This window comes from Dendropsophus ebraccatus, chromosome 5, assembly GCF_027789765.1.
Source record: "Dendropsophus ebraccatus isolate aDenEbr1 chromosome 5, aDenEbr1.pat, whole genome shotgun sequence".
NCBI classification, from domain to species: Eukaryota; Metazoa; Chordata; class Amphibia; order Anura; family Hylidae; genus Dendropsophus; species Dendropsophus ebraccatus.
In genome coordinates this window covers 27,589,512-27,602,197 of record NC_091458.1, presented here as the reverse complement: position 1 = coordinate 27,602,197, position 12,686 = coordinate 27,589,512, and the positions used below count along the sequence as shown (strand labels likewise).

Sequence of the window (12,686 nt, the reverse complement as noted above, 5' to 3'; positions counted from 1 at the left end):
GAGCGGTATTATAGTAGTTATATTCTTGTATATAGGAGCGGTATTATAGTAGTTATATTCTTGTATATAGGAGCGGTATTATAGTAGTTATATTCCTGTATATAGGAGCAGTATTATAGCAGTTATAGTATAGTACATAGGGAGCAGTGTTATAGTGATTATTTTCTCTTACATATGTGGAGGTATTATAGTAGTTTTATTCTTGTACATAGGAGCAGTATTATAGTAGTTATATTCTTGGATATAGGAGCAGTATTATAGTAGGTATATTCTTGTATATAGGAGCAGTATTATAGTAGTTATATTCCTGTATATAGGAGCGGTATTATGGTAGTTATATTCCTGTATATAGGAGCAGTATTATAGTAGTTTTATTTTGTACATAGGGAGCAGTGTTCTAGTGATTATATTCTCTTACACAGGTGGAGCTATTATAATAGTTCTACTTCTTTACCTAGGGATCAATATTATATTCATGTACATAGGGGGCAGTATTAGAATAGTATTATTATTGTTGTTGTTGTATATAGGACAGTAATGTTAAGATACTCAACTGTGTTTCTCAAAACAATGGCGGAATTAACCCAATATGTGAAAATGTACCCAGAACACTCGTCACTTCCCTTCCTCCATTCTTACATCATAAATGGTATACTACCCAGAAGAATCTCCTCCAATGAGAAAGCGAATATGCACATTCTAACATTTCCTCATAGGATATTATAGTATCATGAATCTCTGTTGTGACTGGAATCTGTAGTCTAAGCTTCCTCTTGTATACACAGGGTGATGGGGAATGGACTAGACTGCCTTTGTTTTCAGTCCCCCTCCCCAATGTAATAGCCCTGTGAATGACACTCTGTCACAATGAACTATGACTCGACTTAATAAAACTACTTGTCACCAGGCACCGACAAATGGCCGTCATATAAACTTACAACTGTGTGAAAACATCTGCATGGCTCTCAGCTGCCGCAGACTCCATAAAGCAGGAGAGGACTCACTTCAGGACTGTTTGCACAGGAAAAGACGGCTTATTTGCCATATCCTGAGTAAATACAGCAGACTAGATAACCAGAATGTATAGCTGACTACAGACATATAGCTTCCCTACCCCCAATCACATGGACCCTGCGTCTTCCTATGAGACAAAATACACTTATAATGGATATTGTATGTACCTCTCTATTGCCCCATGGGGGAAATGTTGGACATGTTTTTGGCTTAAATCTGAAGGGGGTACTGCTTCTCTGAATTAGGTACAGCTCACAGGGCATTGCTTCCTTGGGAACAAAAATTATGCAAAGCAGGATAAGAACTTGCTTCCTGGCGCCACCTATTGAGAACTGTAGTTTTGCAACAGCTGGAGGCTGGCAGGCTCCAACCACTGTCGTAAAGCGTTTTTTTAGGCAATACAGACTGATGAGCTATCCACAGGATTAGTCACTGACAACTGGCACCTTCACTACAACGTGAAAGAGGCCGACTGAGCTGCAGTAACCAGGCCTGGGAGATTTATCAAACATGGTGTAAAGTGAAACTGGCTCAGTTGCCCCTAGCAACCAATCAGATTCCACTTTTCATTCCTCAAAGACTCTTTGGAAAATGTAAGGTGGAATCTGATTGGTTGCTAGGGGCAACTGAGCCAGTTTCACTTTACGCCATGTTCCCAGTGTAGGCAGCCCACCTGTGGATTGGTCATCAGTAGAGATGAGCGCAACTCGAGCATTCTTCGGCATTTGAATACTGGTGGCTGAAGAGATAGCGGTTCTCTGTAGATATGAGCGAACCTTGAGCATGCTTGGATTCGTTCGAAGCCAGGGTGCAGCATTTCATTACCGGTGGCTGAAGAAGCTGGATGCAGCCCTAGGGAGTCTAGGAAAACATAGATACAACCACAGGCTGTGTCCATGTTTTCCTGGACTCCTAAGAATGCATCTAACTTCTTCAGCAAACGGTGTTCAATTGCCAAACGATCAGACTCAAGCATGCTCAGGTCACACTCATCTCTAGTTATTAGTCCATTCTGCCCCGTTCAAAGGATTTATTCGGAAAGCAAAAAAGTATTACTCTTTTTTCACTTCCCACTACAAGCATCCCATTCAGATAAACCATGCCCTGATTTTGTGGCCATTGGCACTCAATGCTGCCGTAACATTGGCAACACTGTGCTCCCGTTGGTCACTGCATGGGAAAGTGGCTTCACCCACATGCCACATAATAGAATACCAACAGAGCTGTGATAGTGTCGGAAGTCATACATTCGAGATGGGCCCAAAGGTGAAGTGGAGCTCCAGGAACCTAAGAGCGGTAGTACAATTTCTGCTTCCCAGATGACCCCTTTAAGAACCCTGACATATGGCTTATTAACCAAGCCAAAAACTCCTCCATCAGCAAGAGGTACATTGTAATGGGGCATAACATTTCCATTCTTAGTAATCAGAACAGAATATCAAAGATAGGCCATTGTTCTGCCACTAAAGATGCATCGAGCACCACTGTTCTGTCACAACGGTATTTGGCATTCTGGCGTGTCAGTTCTAGGGTACTCCAGAAAGAAGATGAACCCACAATCCATATTTCTTTGGAACTCAAACCCCCCCCCACAAGGTTGTGTTCTGCTTTGCTTTGGGGGTCAGGACTCACTGAACCATCCTCTTCTACGGCAGTAGGCCAGTCTGACCTAGCTTTATATGGAGTGGTCAATGACCTTGAAAAGTTTTTAAAAACATCCATAAAATAAAAGAATAAAAAAAAGTTAAATTGCTTGGGAGCAGCTGTTTTTGAATCAGAACCCTAGTGGTAACTATTGTAGACACTATCATCCAACCGGTCTACAAACACCATAATGTGTGTGGCCAGTTTTTAGCTGCAGGCCCTTCAGTAACACCCCTACTGACTTGGCGGGTATCTGCCTACACTTCACTTCTGCCAGCACCTCCATTCAGGAGGAGGAGGGGGGAAGGGGTTAAAAGGTTGCATACCATAGAAACTACTGAATGGGTTTAGTGAATGGCTTCAATACACATCCATTCTTCCCGGCAAGCCTTAAATGACAGTGCCTGGGCTTTGCAGGCCTAAAAAGCTGCCTCTATTTGCATGTCTTCAGGTGTCACCGTGTACTGTCACAGATGGGAGCTCCTGACAGCTGAAAAGAAAAAAAGAGAGTGTTTCTTGGCTTTAAGGCGGAATCAGAAAAAAAAGTAGCTAAAAAACAAGTCAAAAATTCCTCTCAATCCAGTAAACAGCATTAAGCGCACAACAATCTTCTTTGTAGTGCTGCGCAGTAATTATCACCTATTGTCTGTGGGTGGTGATAGCTCAAAAGCGGCGGAGGCACTTTAGTACTTTTTTGTGCAAAAGGAAAAAAAAAAAAACGAACAAAAATAATTTTCAAGTTTTTATCAAGCCCAAGGCTTAGGCAAAGACTGAGTGGAATAGGAAGGGTTAATATTTTAATTAGAAAAAAAATATTCTCTGTAGTACAAAAAAATCACCTTTCAATTACCCAACCTCTACCGAAGCAGACGGGGCCCCGAGCCTGACCCCAAACACTGGAGAAAGTAAACAGACCATTCCAGAGAAATACCATCGGTGGCACGAAATGTTAATAATTTCATCATATTAAACACTCCTAACATTTACACAGACCTGCAGAACGCCAATTATGTTTTTCTTTGCTAATATGAAAAGGTGCAAAGCTTTATTAAAAGAACAAAAATGACTGTGACATTTCTACAATCAAAATTTGTGTTGGTGGAAACATACAAATAATCACTAGTCAATTAAGTGGTTGCAATATAATGGATATGAACGTAGACTAGAGATGAGCGAACCTGGAGCATGCTCGAGTCCATCCAAACCCGAACTTTCGGCATTTGATTAGCGGTGGCTGCTGAACTTGGATAAAGCCCTAAGGCTATGTGGAAATCATGGATATAGTCATTGGCTGTATCCATGTTTTCCAGACAACCTTAGAGCTTTATCCAAGTTCAGCAGCCCCCGCTAATCAAATGCCGATCGTTCGGGTTCGGATGGACTCGAAATCGAACCCGGTTCGCTCATCTCTAACGTAGTACTATCCATAACCTTACATTTTTTGTCTATTGTGTAACAGTAAGTTATCCATAGTAGCCCACTGCGTAATAAATGGAATATTACCGCAAATTGTACAATTATATATCACCATAATGGTTGTTACTAATCGTAAAATAGTAGCATCAAAGCTTTATCCAAAAATTTACATCCTATTAATGTGTCATGGTATATAGAGACCAGTCACACAGGGAAAATTTCATTGATTATTCTGTAAGGTCCTGCCATGGGTTCCAAAGCCACCCCAGGGAATCAGATTGTCACCTGCACTATATACATCATCTTATGGCTATGTTTACAGGCTGTACAAACAATGGCCATTCTTTATTTAAAGGGTGTCATTTAACAGAAAACTATGGCCATTGTTGCAAAACCATGGCCGTTATTAATGATAATGAACACTAAAAACGGCCGTGGTTTTGCAACAACAGCATGTGAACATAGCCTATATCAGATTTGTAAGGTGATAGACATTTTTATCATGGTGCCAGTAGTGAATAATAAAGCACAGGTATATAATAGGACAATGTCCATGGCGGAACCCACTATTATTAATCCAGTAGCTGCAATGTATCTTATGCAAGTTGCAGAATAATTTCTCTGCTGTCCCATATAGACAACGTACATGGTCACAAAGTAGTGACGTCCCATCCCTATGTTCACTACTAAATACAAACAGCAGCCTGCACCATATAAACAATGCGAGCACATGTGCACAAGAATGAGAAGAAGCCAATGTCATCCCACTACAAAGGTTACCCTATAATGTAACATACACATGTAGCAGAGCTGATTTTATAGGGTCAGTATCATAATACTGTGTATTCATATGCATTCCACAGATAACAAGCCGTGCGAAACGGATGAGTTCAGCTCTGCTACAAATAAAACATGCTTCCCCTGCCTATAGTGCTGCTGACAGGAGGGAATCCTTCTCTTACATTACGAGCCCCACTGGGGACAGGAATCAATGCGAGCGATGACAATTTCTGTACAGTGCTGCAGAACATGTGAGCACTATCATCATTTTTCACTATGCATGCAGTGTACTGGTGTAGCAGAGCTGAGTTTGTGTAGTAGAAAGGAGTCTATCCATCAATTCGCTTTAACCTCGTTCAAGCTCAACTTTGGAGAGCTCCACGACAAAATTCAGCACTGCTACATCAAGAGTTTTAAAAAAAAAAAAAACAACAAATAACTCCAATGCAATTTATTGCTTCCATGTCATATTTGCAGTCTGAATGATCACAAAGATAGACAGACATAGATATGAGCGAGATCAATGCAAATATAAAACCATAAAATTCTAATACCAAGCCACCTTAAACAATTCTACCAAAATACCCTTAAAGGGTTAATCCGACATGCACTGTATACAATGTAATCCAAAAGGATTGCATTGCTCCAAAGTAACAATATTTAAAAAAAAAAAAAAAAAAACTAAACAAAACACCACAACCAGGGAACACATAGCAGCGTCTTCTTGCCCGTAACACACACATGTGCTATGCTTTCTAGTAAACACATTGTCCGCTTTCCACAAAAAAAAAAAAAAAAAAAATCAAGTGCAAACCCCCCCTCCCCCAAAGGGTTAATCCTGCACACATTGCACGCATGTAGCACAAACATAGAGAGACAGTAAAACATGCAGAGCAGAAGGGAATCCCTGCCTGGCTCTTTATGCCTGTATACCAGGCGCAGTACACACAGGAGCTCTGCACACCCACAGCATCTGAGGCAGAATTATAATATAGAGAGATAGGAGCAGCACTCACCATTAGCGGAGACTCCCAGGTTGGCAGAACCACTTTTAACTAAGAGTGAATTGTGTGTAAAATCTCCAGACTCTGAGTGCTGGGCTGGCTGGCCTATCAGCCTCCTCTGGCAACCATTGGTTCCTGGGGTAGGGGGAGGGGAGGGGGTTTGTTCAATAGGGGTTGATGAAGCAGATGAACAATGCAAGGGAGGACCTGTGAATACACACAAACACACATCAAAACTCTGCACAGGGAAGAGGCGCACACTCAGCTCACCTGCCTGAGATTGGTTTGTTGCTTTGTTTGAGATTTTTTTAATTTTATTTTCTTCTTACTATTTCTGAAAAGGTTTAGTAGAGTCTTTTTCCAAGGGTTAACGCATAGTGTGTACTTCATACTATCTTCACTATCTGAAATTTGGTGATTGGCTGTTTTTTTAAAAGAGATGAGAACAATAGAGGATTTTTTTTTTTTACATTTTTAATTTCCCCTCTTTAAGACCATATTTTGGCTATTTAAAAAAATAAATATATATATAATTTTTTTCCCCCCGTTACCTGTCTTTTGGAGTTATGTTTTTAATGTCCATATTTGGATGCTTTTATTTCTGAAGTGTTTTTATTTTTATTCTCTGTATCAAATCATGTGATCTGTAATGTGAAAATGTTCTTGAAAAGTTTTTGGCTATGGTCTCAAAAGTCGTTTTTTTTTTGTTTTTTTTTAGCTACTGCATTGGCCTCAACAGGAAAACAGCTGGATCAAAAACATCTGAAAAAAGTTGGAAATATCTTTTAAAAAAATGGAAAAAAAAGGTTTGAAATTTCCAAATTCCTGACACCTAAAAGTGTTAAGTTTGTCTGACTAAGGCCATGTTCACATGGCGTACGACACCGTCCGTTCTGTGACCCGGCCAGGTCACGGAATGGCCGGTGTCAGAGAAGGCCGTTGTTGCAAATAGTCAGCAACGGCCATGATTATTATGAAACTTACGTAGTGTGAAGATAGCCTAAGGGTGCGTGCACACTACAGAATCTGGGCGGATAACGTGTCGCGGATTCCGCAGCTCACACCTGCGTGCATCTCCGCCCGTGCCATAGACTCCATTCTCTGCACAGGCGGATTCCGCCGTCTGCTCAAAGAATTGACAGTTTCAGCGATGTCTCTAGAGATGAGCATGCTGGAGTCCAATCATTCTGCATTGATTACCGGTGGCTGAAGACATTGTATGCAGCCCTAGGAAGTCCAGGAAACCATGGATACATCCATAGGCTGTATCCATGTTTCCCCAGACTCCCTAGGGCTGCATCCAACTTCTTCAGCCACCGGTAACCAAATGCTGCACACTCAAGGCTTGCTCATCTCTGCTGAGGACATCTCAGCTGATCTAGCACTGGGCCGTCATGACAGGTACACTTTTATGAGGTTATCCAGGCTTAGAAAAACATGGCCACTTTCGTCTAGAAACAGCACCTCTTCAGTTCTCAGTTTGGGTGTAGGTATTGCATCTCAATTCCATTTAAGCGAATGGCCCTGAATTGTAATACCACACACAATCTGGTGGCGCTGGTTTTGCAAGAAAGTAACTGTGCTTTTTCTAATCCTGGAGAACCCCTTTAAAAGTTATCAGCTCTGGAGCTCAGGTGTCGAAGAGGCTGTGCTGAGCCGCAGTATGCCTCCTCCTTCTCCACCACCTCCTAAAGATAAGCTGGTATATCAGTCAGTTAAGGCAGGAAGATTGGTGGAGAGAGGAGACTCCTGCAGCTCTGCACGGCCTCTTTGACACTTGAGTGCTTAAAAGGGGTACTCCAATGAAAATATTTTTCTTTCAAATCAACTGGTTTCAGAAAGTTATATAGATTTATAACTTACTTCTACTTAAAAATCTCAAGTTTTCCTACACTTATCAGCTGCTGTTTGTCCTGCAGGAAGTGGGGTATTCTTTTCAGTCTGACACAGTGTTCTCTGCTGCCACCTCTGTCCATGTCAGGAACTGTCCAGAGCAGGAGAGGTTTTCTATGGGGATTTGCTGCTGCTCTGGACAGTTCCTGCCATGGACAGAGGTGGCAGCAGAGAGCACTGTGTCACACTGAAAAGAATACACCACTTCCCGCAGGACAAACAGCAGCTGATAAGTACTGGAAGAAGTTAGATTTTTTAACAGAAGTAAATAAAAAAAAAAACTATAACTTTTTGAAACCTTTTTGAAGAAAAAGATTTTCACCGGCGTACCCCTTTAACCTGATGAATTCTACAAGTATAACCATATTAGTTGGGATGTATATGACAAATATGTCAAGCTTTTGCCTAAAATGTGTTCAATAGTAGTGGAAGGCTTCCATCACTGTGTACAAACATCTGGCAACACTGCCAGGAAACTTCTTATCACAGAATTTTCATTTTGATTTTTGAATTTCAACTTTTTATTGTTTTTATTTATGACATTTTGACAATTAAGAGTCTAATAACCCGTAAAGCCCTGTAGTATATGTTGGCACATTTTAAAGATGGGTTCACCAGTAAAAAAACAAAAAAAAAAAAAAAAACACTGAGGGAGATTTATCAAACATGGTGTAAAGTAAACTGGCTCAGTTGCCCCTAGCAACCAATCAGATTCCACCTCTCATTTTCCAAAGAGTCTGTGAGGAATGAAAGGTGGAATCTGATTGGTTGCTAGGGGCAACTGAGCCAGTTTCACTTTACACCATGTTTGATAAATCTCCCCCTAAATGTTTAGGGTCTAGTGCCTAAATATAGTATTGGAAGCAAATAAAGAGACAGAACTGGCAATACTCTAAACAGAAAAACGCACAATGGGGGAGATTTATCAAACATGGTGTATAGTGAATCTGGCCCAGTTGCCCCTAGCAACCAATCAGATTCCATTTTTCATTTTCCAAAGAGTCTGTGAGAAATGAAAGGTGGAATCTGATTGGTTGCTAGGGGCAACTGAGCCAGTTTCACTTTAAACCATGTTTACAGTGCCACCCTTGTTCTTAGTTTGTATGCGGTATTGCAGCTCAGATCCATACAATTGAATAGAGCTGAGTTCTAATACCACAAATAACCTAAGAACAGGGGGTGGTGCTGTTTTTTTGTAAGAAAGCAGCTATATTTTTTTTAAACCTACATAACTCCTTTAATCCATTACTACCACAAAAAAAAAAAAAGCTTTGTGTGCATCACTTCATTAACAAAACACAAGAAAAACGGAGGACAGGGCATGCGACAGAATTAATCCTTTAAACCATGATACATAACATTACATATAAACACCATGACATTTTAAGACTCGGAAAACTATGAATACATGTAACATTTTTTTTAATTGAAAAAAAAATATTGCAAATATAAAATTCAAACCTAAAAAAACAACAACAAAACTCGATGTGTAAAACGTTTTTTCAATGGGATTACAGCAGATCAAGGAATTTTTTTTCCAATTTTTAATGAATAATTTGGTGCAAGTGAATTACTAGACCGAGGCGTAATGAAGACGGGCATCTGTGAGCACGTGTTCTGCTGCTTCCCAGTAGGAGAGGGGATCCAGCTAGGAAACTGAGGCCTTTAAACCTCTCCCGATTTAAACCTCACATAATCCGGAGCTCCACCATACTGTGCCGCTTCAATACCGTGTTTTTTTTCCCACAAAGACCAATTTGCATAGCTGAGTCTGGGTCCCAAATCTTCCCCCATCAATTAGACTGGATACTGTACTCTCTTTCCTCTTTCAAGCCCATTTTATCTATTTATTATTTCAGGTTTTTAGTTAATTGTTTACACGGTGAGTTAGGGAAATCAGGTTTTTTCAGGCCAAGTCGCTCGCTTTGGTGGTGAATGGAGCACAGCTGGAATTCCAGACCTTTAAACTGCTGAGCCAGACGGGTGATTGACAGCTCTGTCCCTCCCCGAAAATGGAGGTGCCCCTGCCACCAGCCTTCTCCGAACAATGGAGCCTCACACAGAAAATTGATTGCGAATCGCTATAAAGCGCACATGTTCATAAACAAATCAATTCCTGTTTTTGCTACGAAAATGAAATGTGAATCTGCAAAATCTGGGAAGAGGAGGAAGAGAACGGGGAGGTATTTGCTGGCTGACTGATTCGCAGGGTGAGCGGCTGCTGCCGAGCAAGTATTCAGGCGGAGAGAGGTCTGAAAAAGTTGTTTTATTTTTCAGACTATAAAGAAATGTTTAGTGTTTATTTAAAGTGACAGTCAATTCTAGTAGTTATATTCTTGTACATGGGGGCAGTATTATAGTAGTTATATTCCTGTATATAGGAGCAGTATTATAGTAGTTATATTCTTGTATATAGGAGCAGTATTATAGTAGTTATATTCTTGTACATAGGGGGCAGTATTATAGTAGTTATATTCTTGTATATAGGAGCAGTATTATAGTAGTTATATTCCTGTATATATGAGCAGTATTATAGTAGTTATATTCTTGTATATAGGAGCAGTATTATAGTAGTTATATTCTTGTACATGGGGGCAGTATTATAGTAGTTATATTCCTGTATATAAGAGCAGTATTATAGTAGTTATATTCTTGTATATAGGAGCAGTATTATAGTAGTTATATTCTTGTAAATAGGGGCAGTATTATAGTAGTTATATTCTTGTATATAGGGGCAGTATTATAGTAGTTATATTCTTGTACATAGGGGGCAGTATTATAGTAGTTATATTCTTGTATACAGTAGGCAGTATTATAGCATTTATAGCATTTATATTCTTGTACATAGGAGCAGTATTATAGTAGTTATATTCTTGTATATAGGAGCAGTATTATAGTAGTTATATTCTTGTAAATAGGGGCAGTATTATAGTAGTTATATTCTTGTATATAGGAGCAGTATTATAGTAGTTATATTCTTGTAAATAGGAGCAGTATTATAGTAGTTATATTCTTGTAAATAGGAGCAGTATTGTAGTATAGTCTTGTACATAGGAGCGGTATTATAGTAGTTATATTCTTGTACATAGGAGCAGTGCTATAGGACAGTATTATATTAGTTGTATTTTTGTCCATAGCGGCATTACTATTGCACTTCCATTGTTGTATAGCTGTAGACTGCAGCAGCAGGCATATCAGAGAAGTGCCATAAGGCTTTGATCTACCTATAGAGCCCTTCTACTCTTGAAATCTGTATTGGTCCAAGATCGCAGACTTCACCAATGTGACCCCCCTCACCTGTTTCTATTTTCCATCTATTTTCTTGGTTTTGCTTTAAAGAATACATACATTTGATGGTGAAATCAAGAAAGCTTCATATATTTATCATATAGTTTCTCCTTCACATCTGCCCCTCACCCAGTGAAGCCTATTTCTGTATATCAGGCAATCATACACACAGTGGGGTAAATTTCATAGGACGCCAATTAACCTGTCAGCATGTGGCGGTTAATCTGTTTCTTCATTGATGTAAAAGTAACCAAGTACAATGCAACAGCGCCTCTAGTGGTGGTAGTGCAATATGGAAAGAGAAAAACAACAGCGAGCCAAGCAACAGTGTCAGATAGATGAGAGAGCTGCAGTCACTTATAACAGGTGGAGCAGAGAACTCTCCATAACAGCAGCGATGACCTTTGAGATCGAACAAGCAATTGTTATGTTTCATTTTTATTCCTTTTAAGAAAATAAAAGCAAATTTATCTCTAGTTGCTAAGATACAAACCTTCCCCACTGCAGTCACCTGTAATACTGCTTCATACATGGGATTGCTTCATCTATCTATCTATCTATCTATCTATCTATCTATCTATCTATCTCCTATCAGATTATCTATCTATCTATTATCTATCTATCTATCTCCTATCTATCTATCTATCTATCTATCTATCTATCTATCTATCTATCTCCTATCTATCTATCTATCTATCTATCTATCTATCTATCTACATAGATAGATTAGAGAGATGAAACAACAGGGTCTTCTCTCCCCTATATTTCTCAGGAAAGGCTGTTTCTTCCCCGCCCTTAGCCTGGTGATCACTGTACGATGTCAGTAGTGGGCAGGGTCTATCTCATTATCTATCTATCTATCTATCTATCTATTTATCTCCTATCTATCTATCTCTATCTATCTATCTCCTATCTATCCCGTATCTATCTATCTCCTATCTATCCCGTATCTATCTATCTATCTATCTATCTATCTATCTATCTATCTATCATCTTTCTGTCTGTATAGCCATCTTATCTATATTTGTCACCTCTCTCTCTCTCCATACATCCCATGTCTATCTATCTTGTACATATCTCCAGGGTAACAGTCACAGGGACTGATGTGATTAATGATACTGTATGTGCACAGTGTTGAGGAAGAATCAGTGGTCATTTTATATAGACAATACTATATCCAGGCTGTGCTATTCCATGGACCTTGCTGTAGACGTAGAATATTTGTCGGAAGGCCATAATGGTACGGACATTCATTTCTCTCTGAACACTGTAATTAGATTTGGGGGTGTGACCAAGATACTCAGGGGAGGGGCCTATGGCGGCTGTGGCACCGCCTTTTACCTTGTCATCCTCTACTATATACTATAATGGTTTCCAAATAATGCACCAATACCCATAGATAAGCAATGATAATGTGTACGCATGGTGTGGGCATGCGCGGCCCATGTATTATTCACCGCCGGCTCGCATCACATTCACGGCACAATAGATAAGGGATGGAAAGTGCTTTCTGGCTGATCCCAGCGTTATTAATCTCCTGTGGGGACTCTAATCAGGGGCTGCACACAGGAACATTTTTGGAGACGCTAAATTGAAATGGTAATAGATTGACTGTCTGAAATACATAAGCGATATTTAACAAAAAGT

At 39.9% G+C, this 12,686-nt stretch overlaps 1 protein-coding gene across 10 annotated transcripts in view; it reads right to left on the bottom strand.

Annotated features, from left to right (window-relative positions):
* Nucleotides 1–12,686, bottom strand: part of TENM4 (teneurin transmembrane protein 4) — an 890,102-nt gene that overhangs the window by 202,434 nt on the left and 674,982 nt on the right. For 9 of the 10 annotated variants that reach the window (XM_069969727.1, XM_069969733.1, XM_069969734.1 and 6 more), the window contains one exon: nt 5,871–6,065. The exons of the other annotated variant lie outside the window; for it this stretch is intronic. In XM_069969727.1, coding sequence (XP_069825828.1) covers nt 5,871–6,065 — 195 coding nt within the window. The remainder of the gene's footprint in view (nt 1–5,870; nt 6,066–12,686) is intronic. 10 annotated transcript variants of the gene reach the window in all.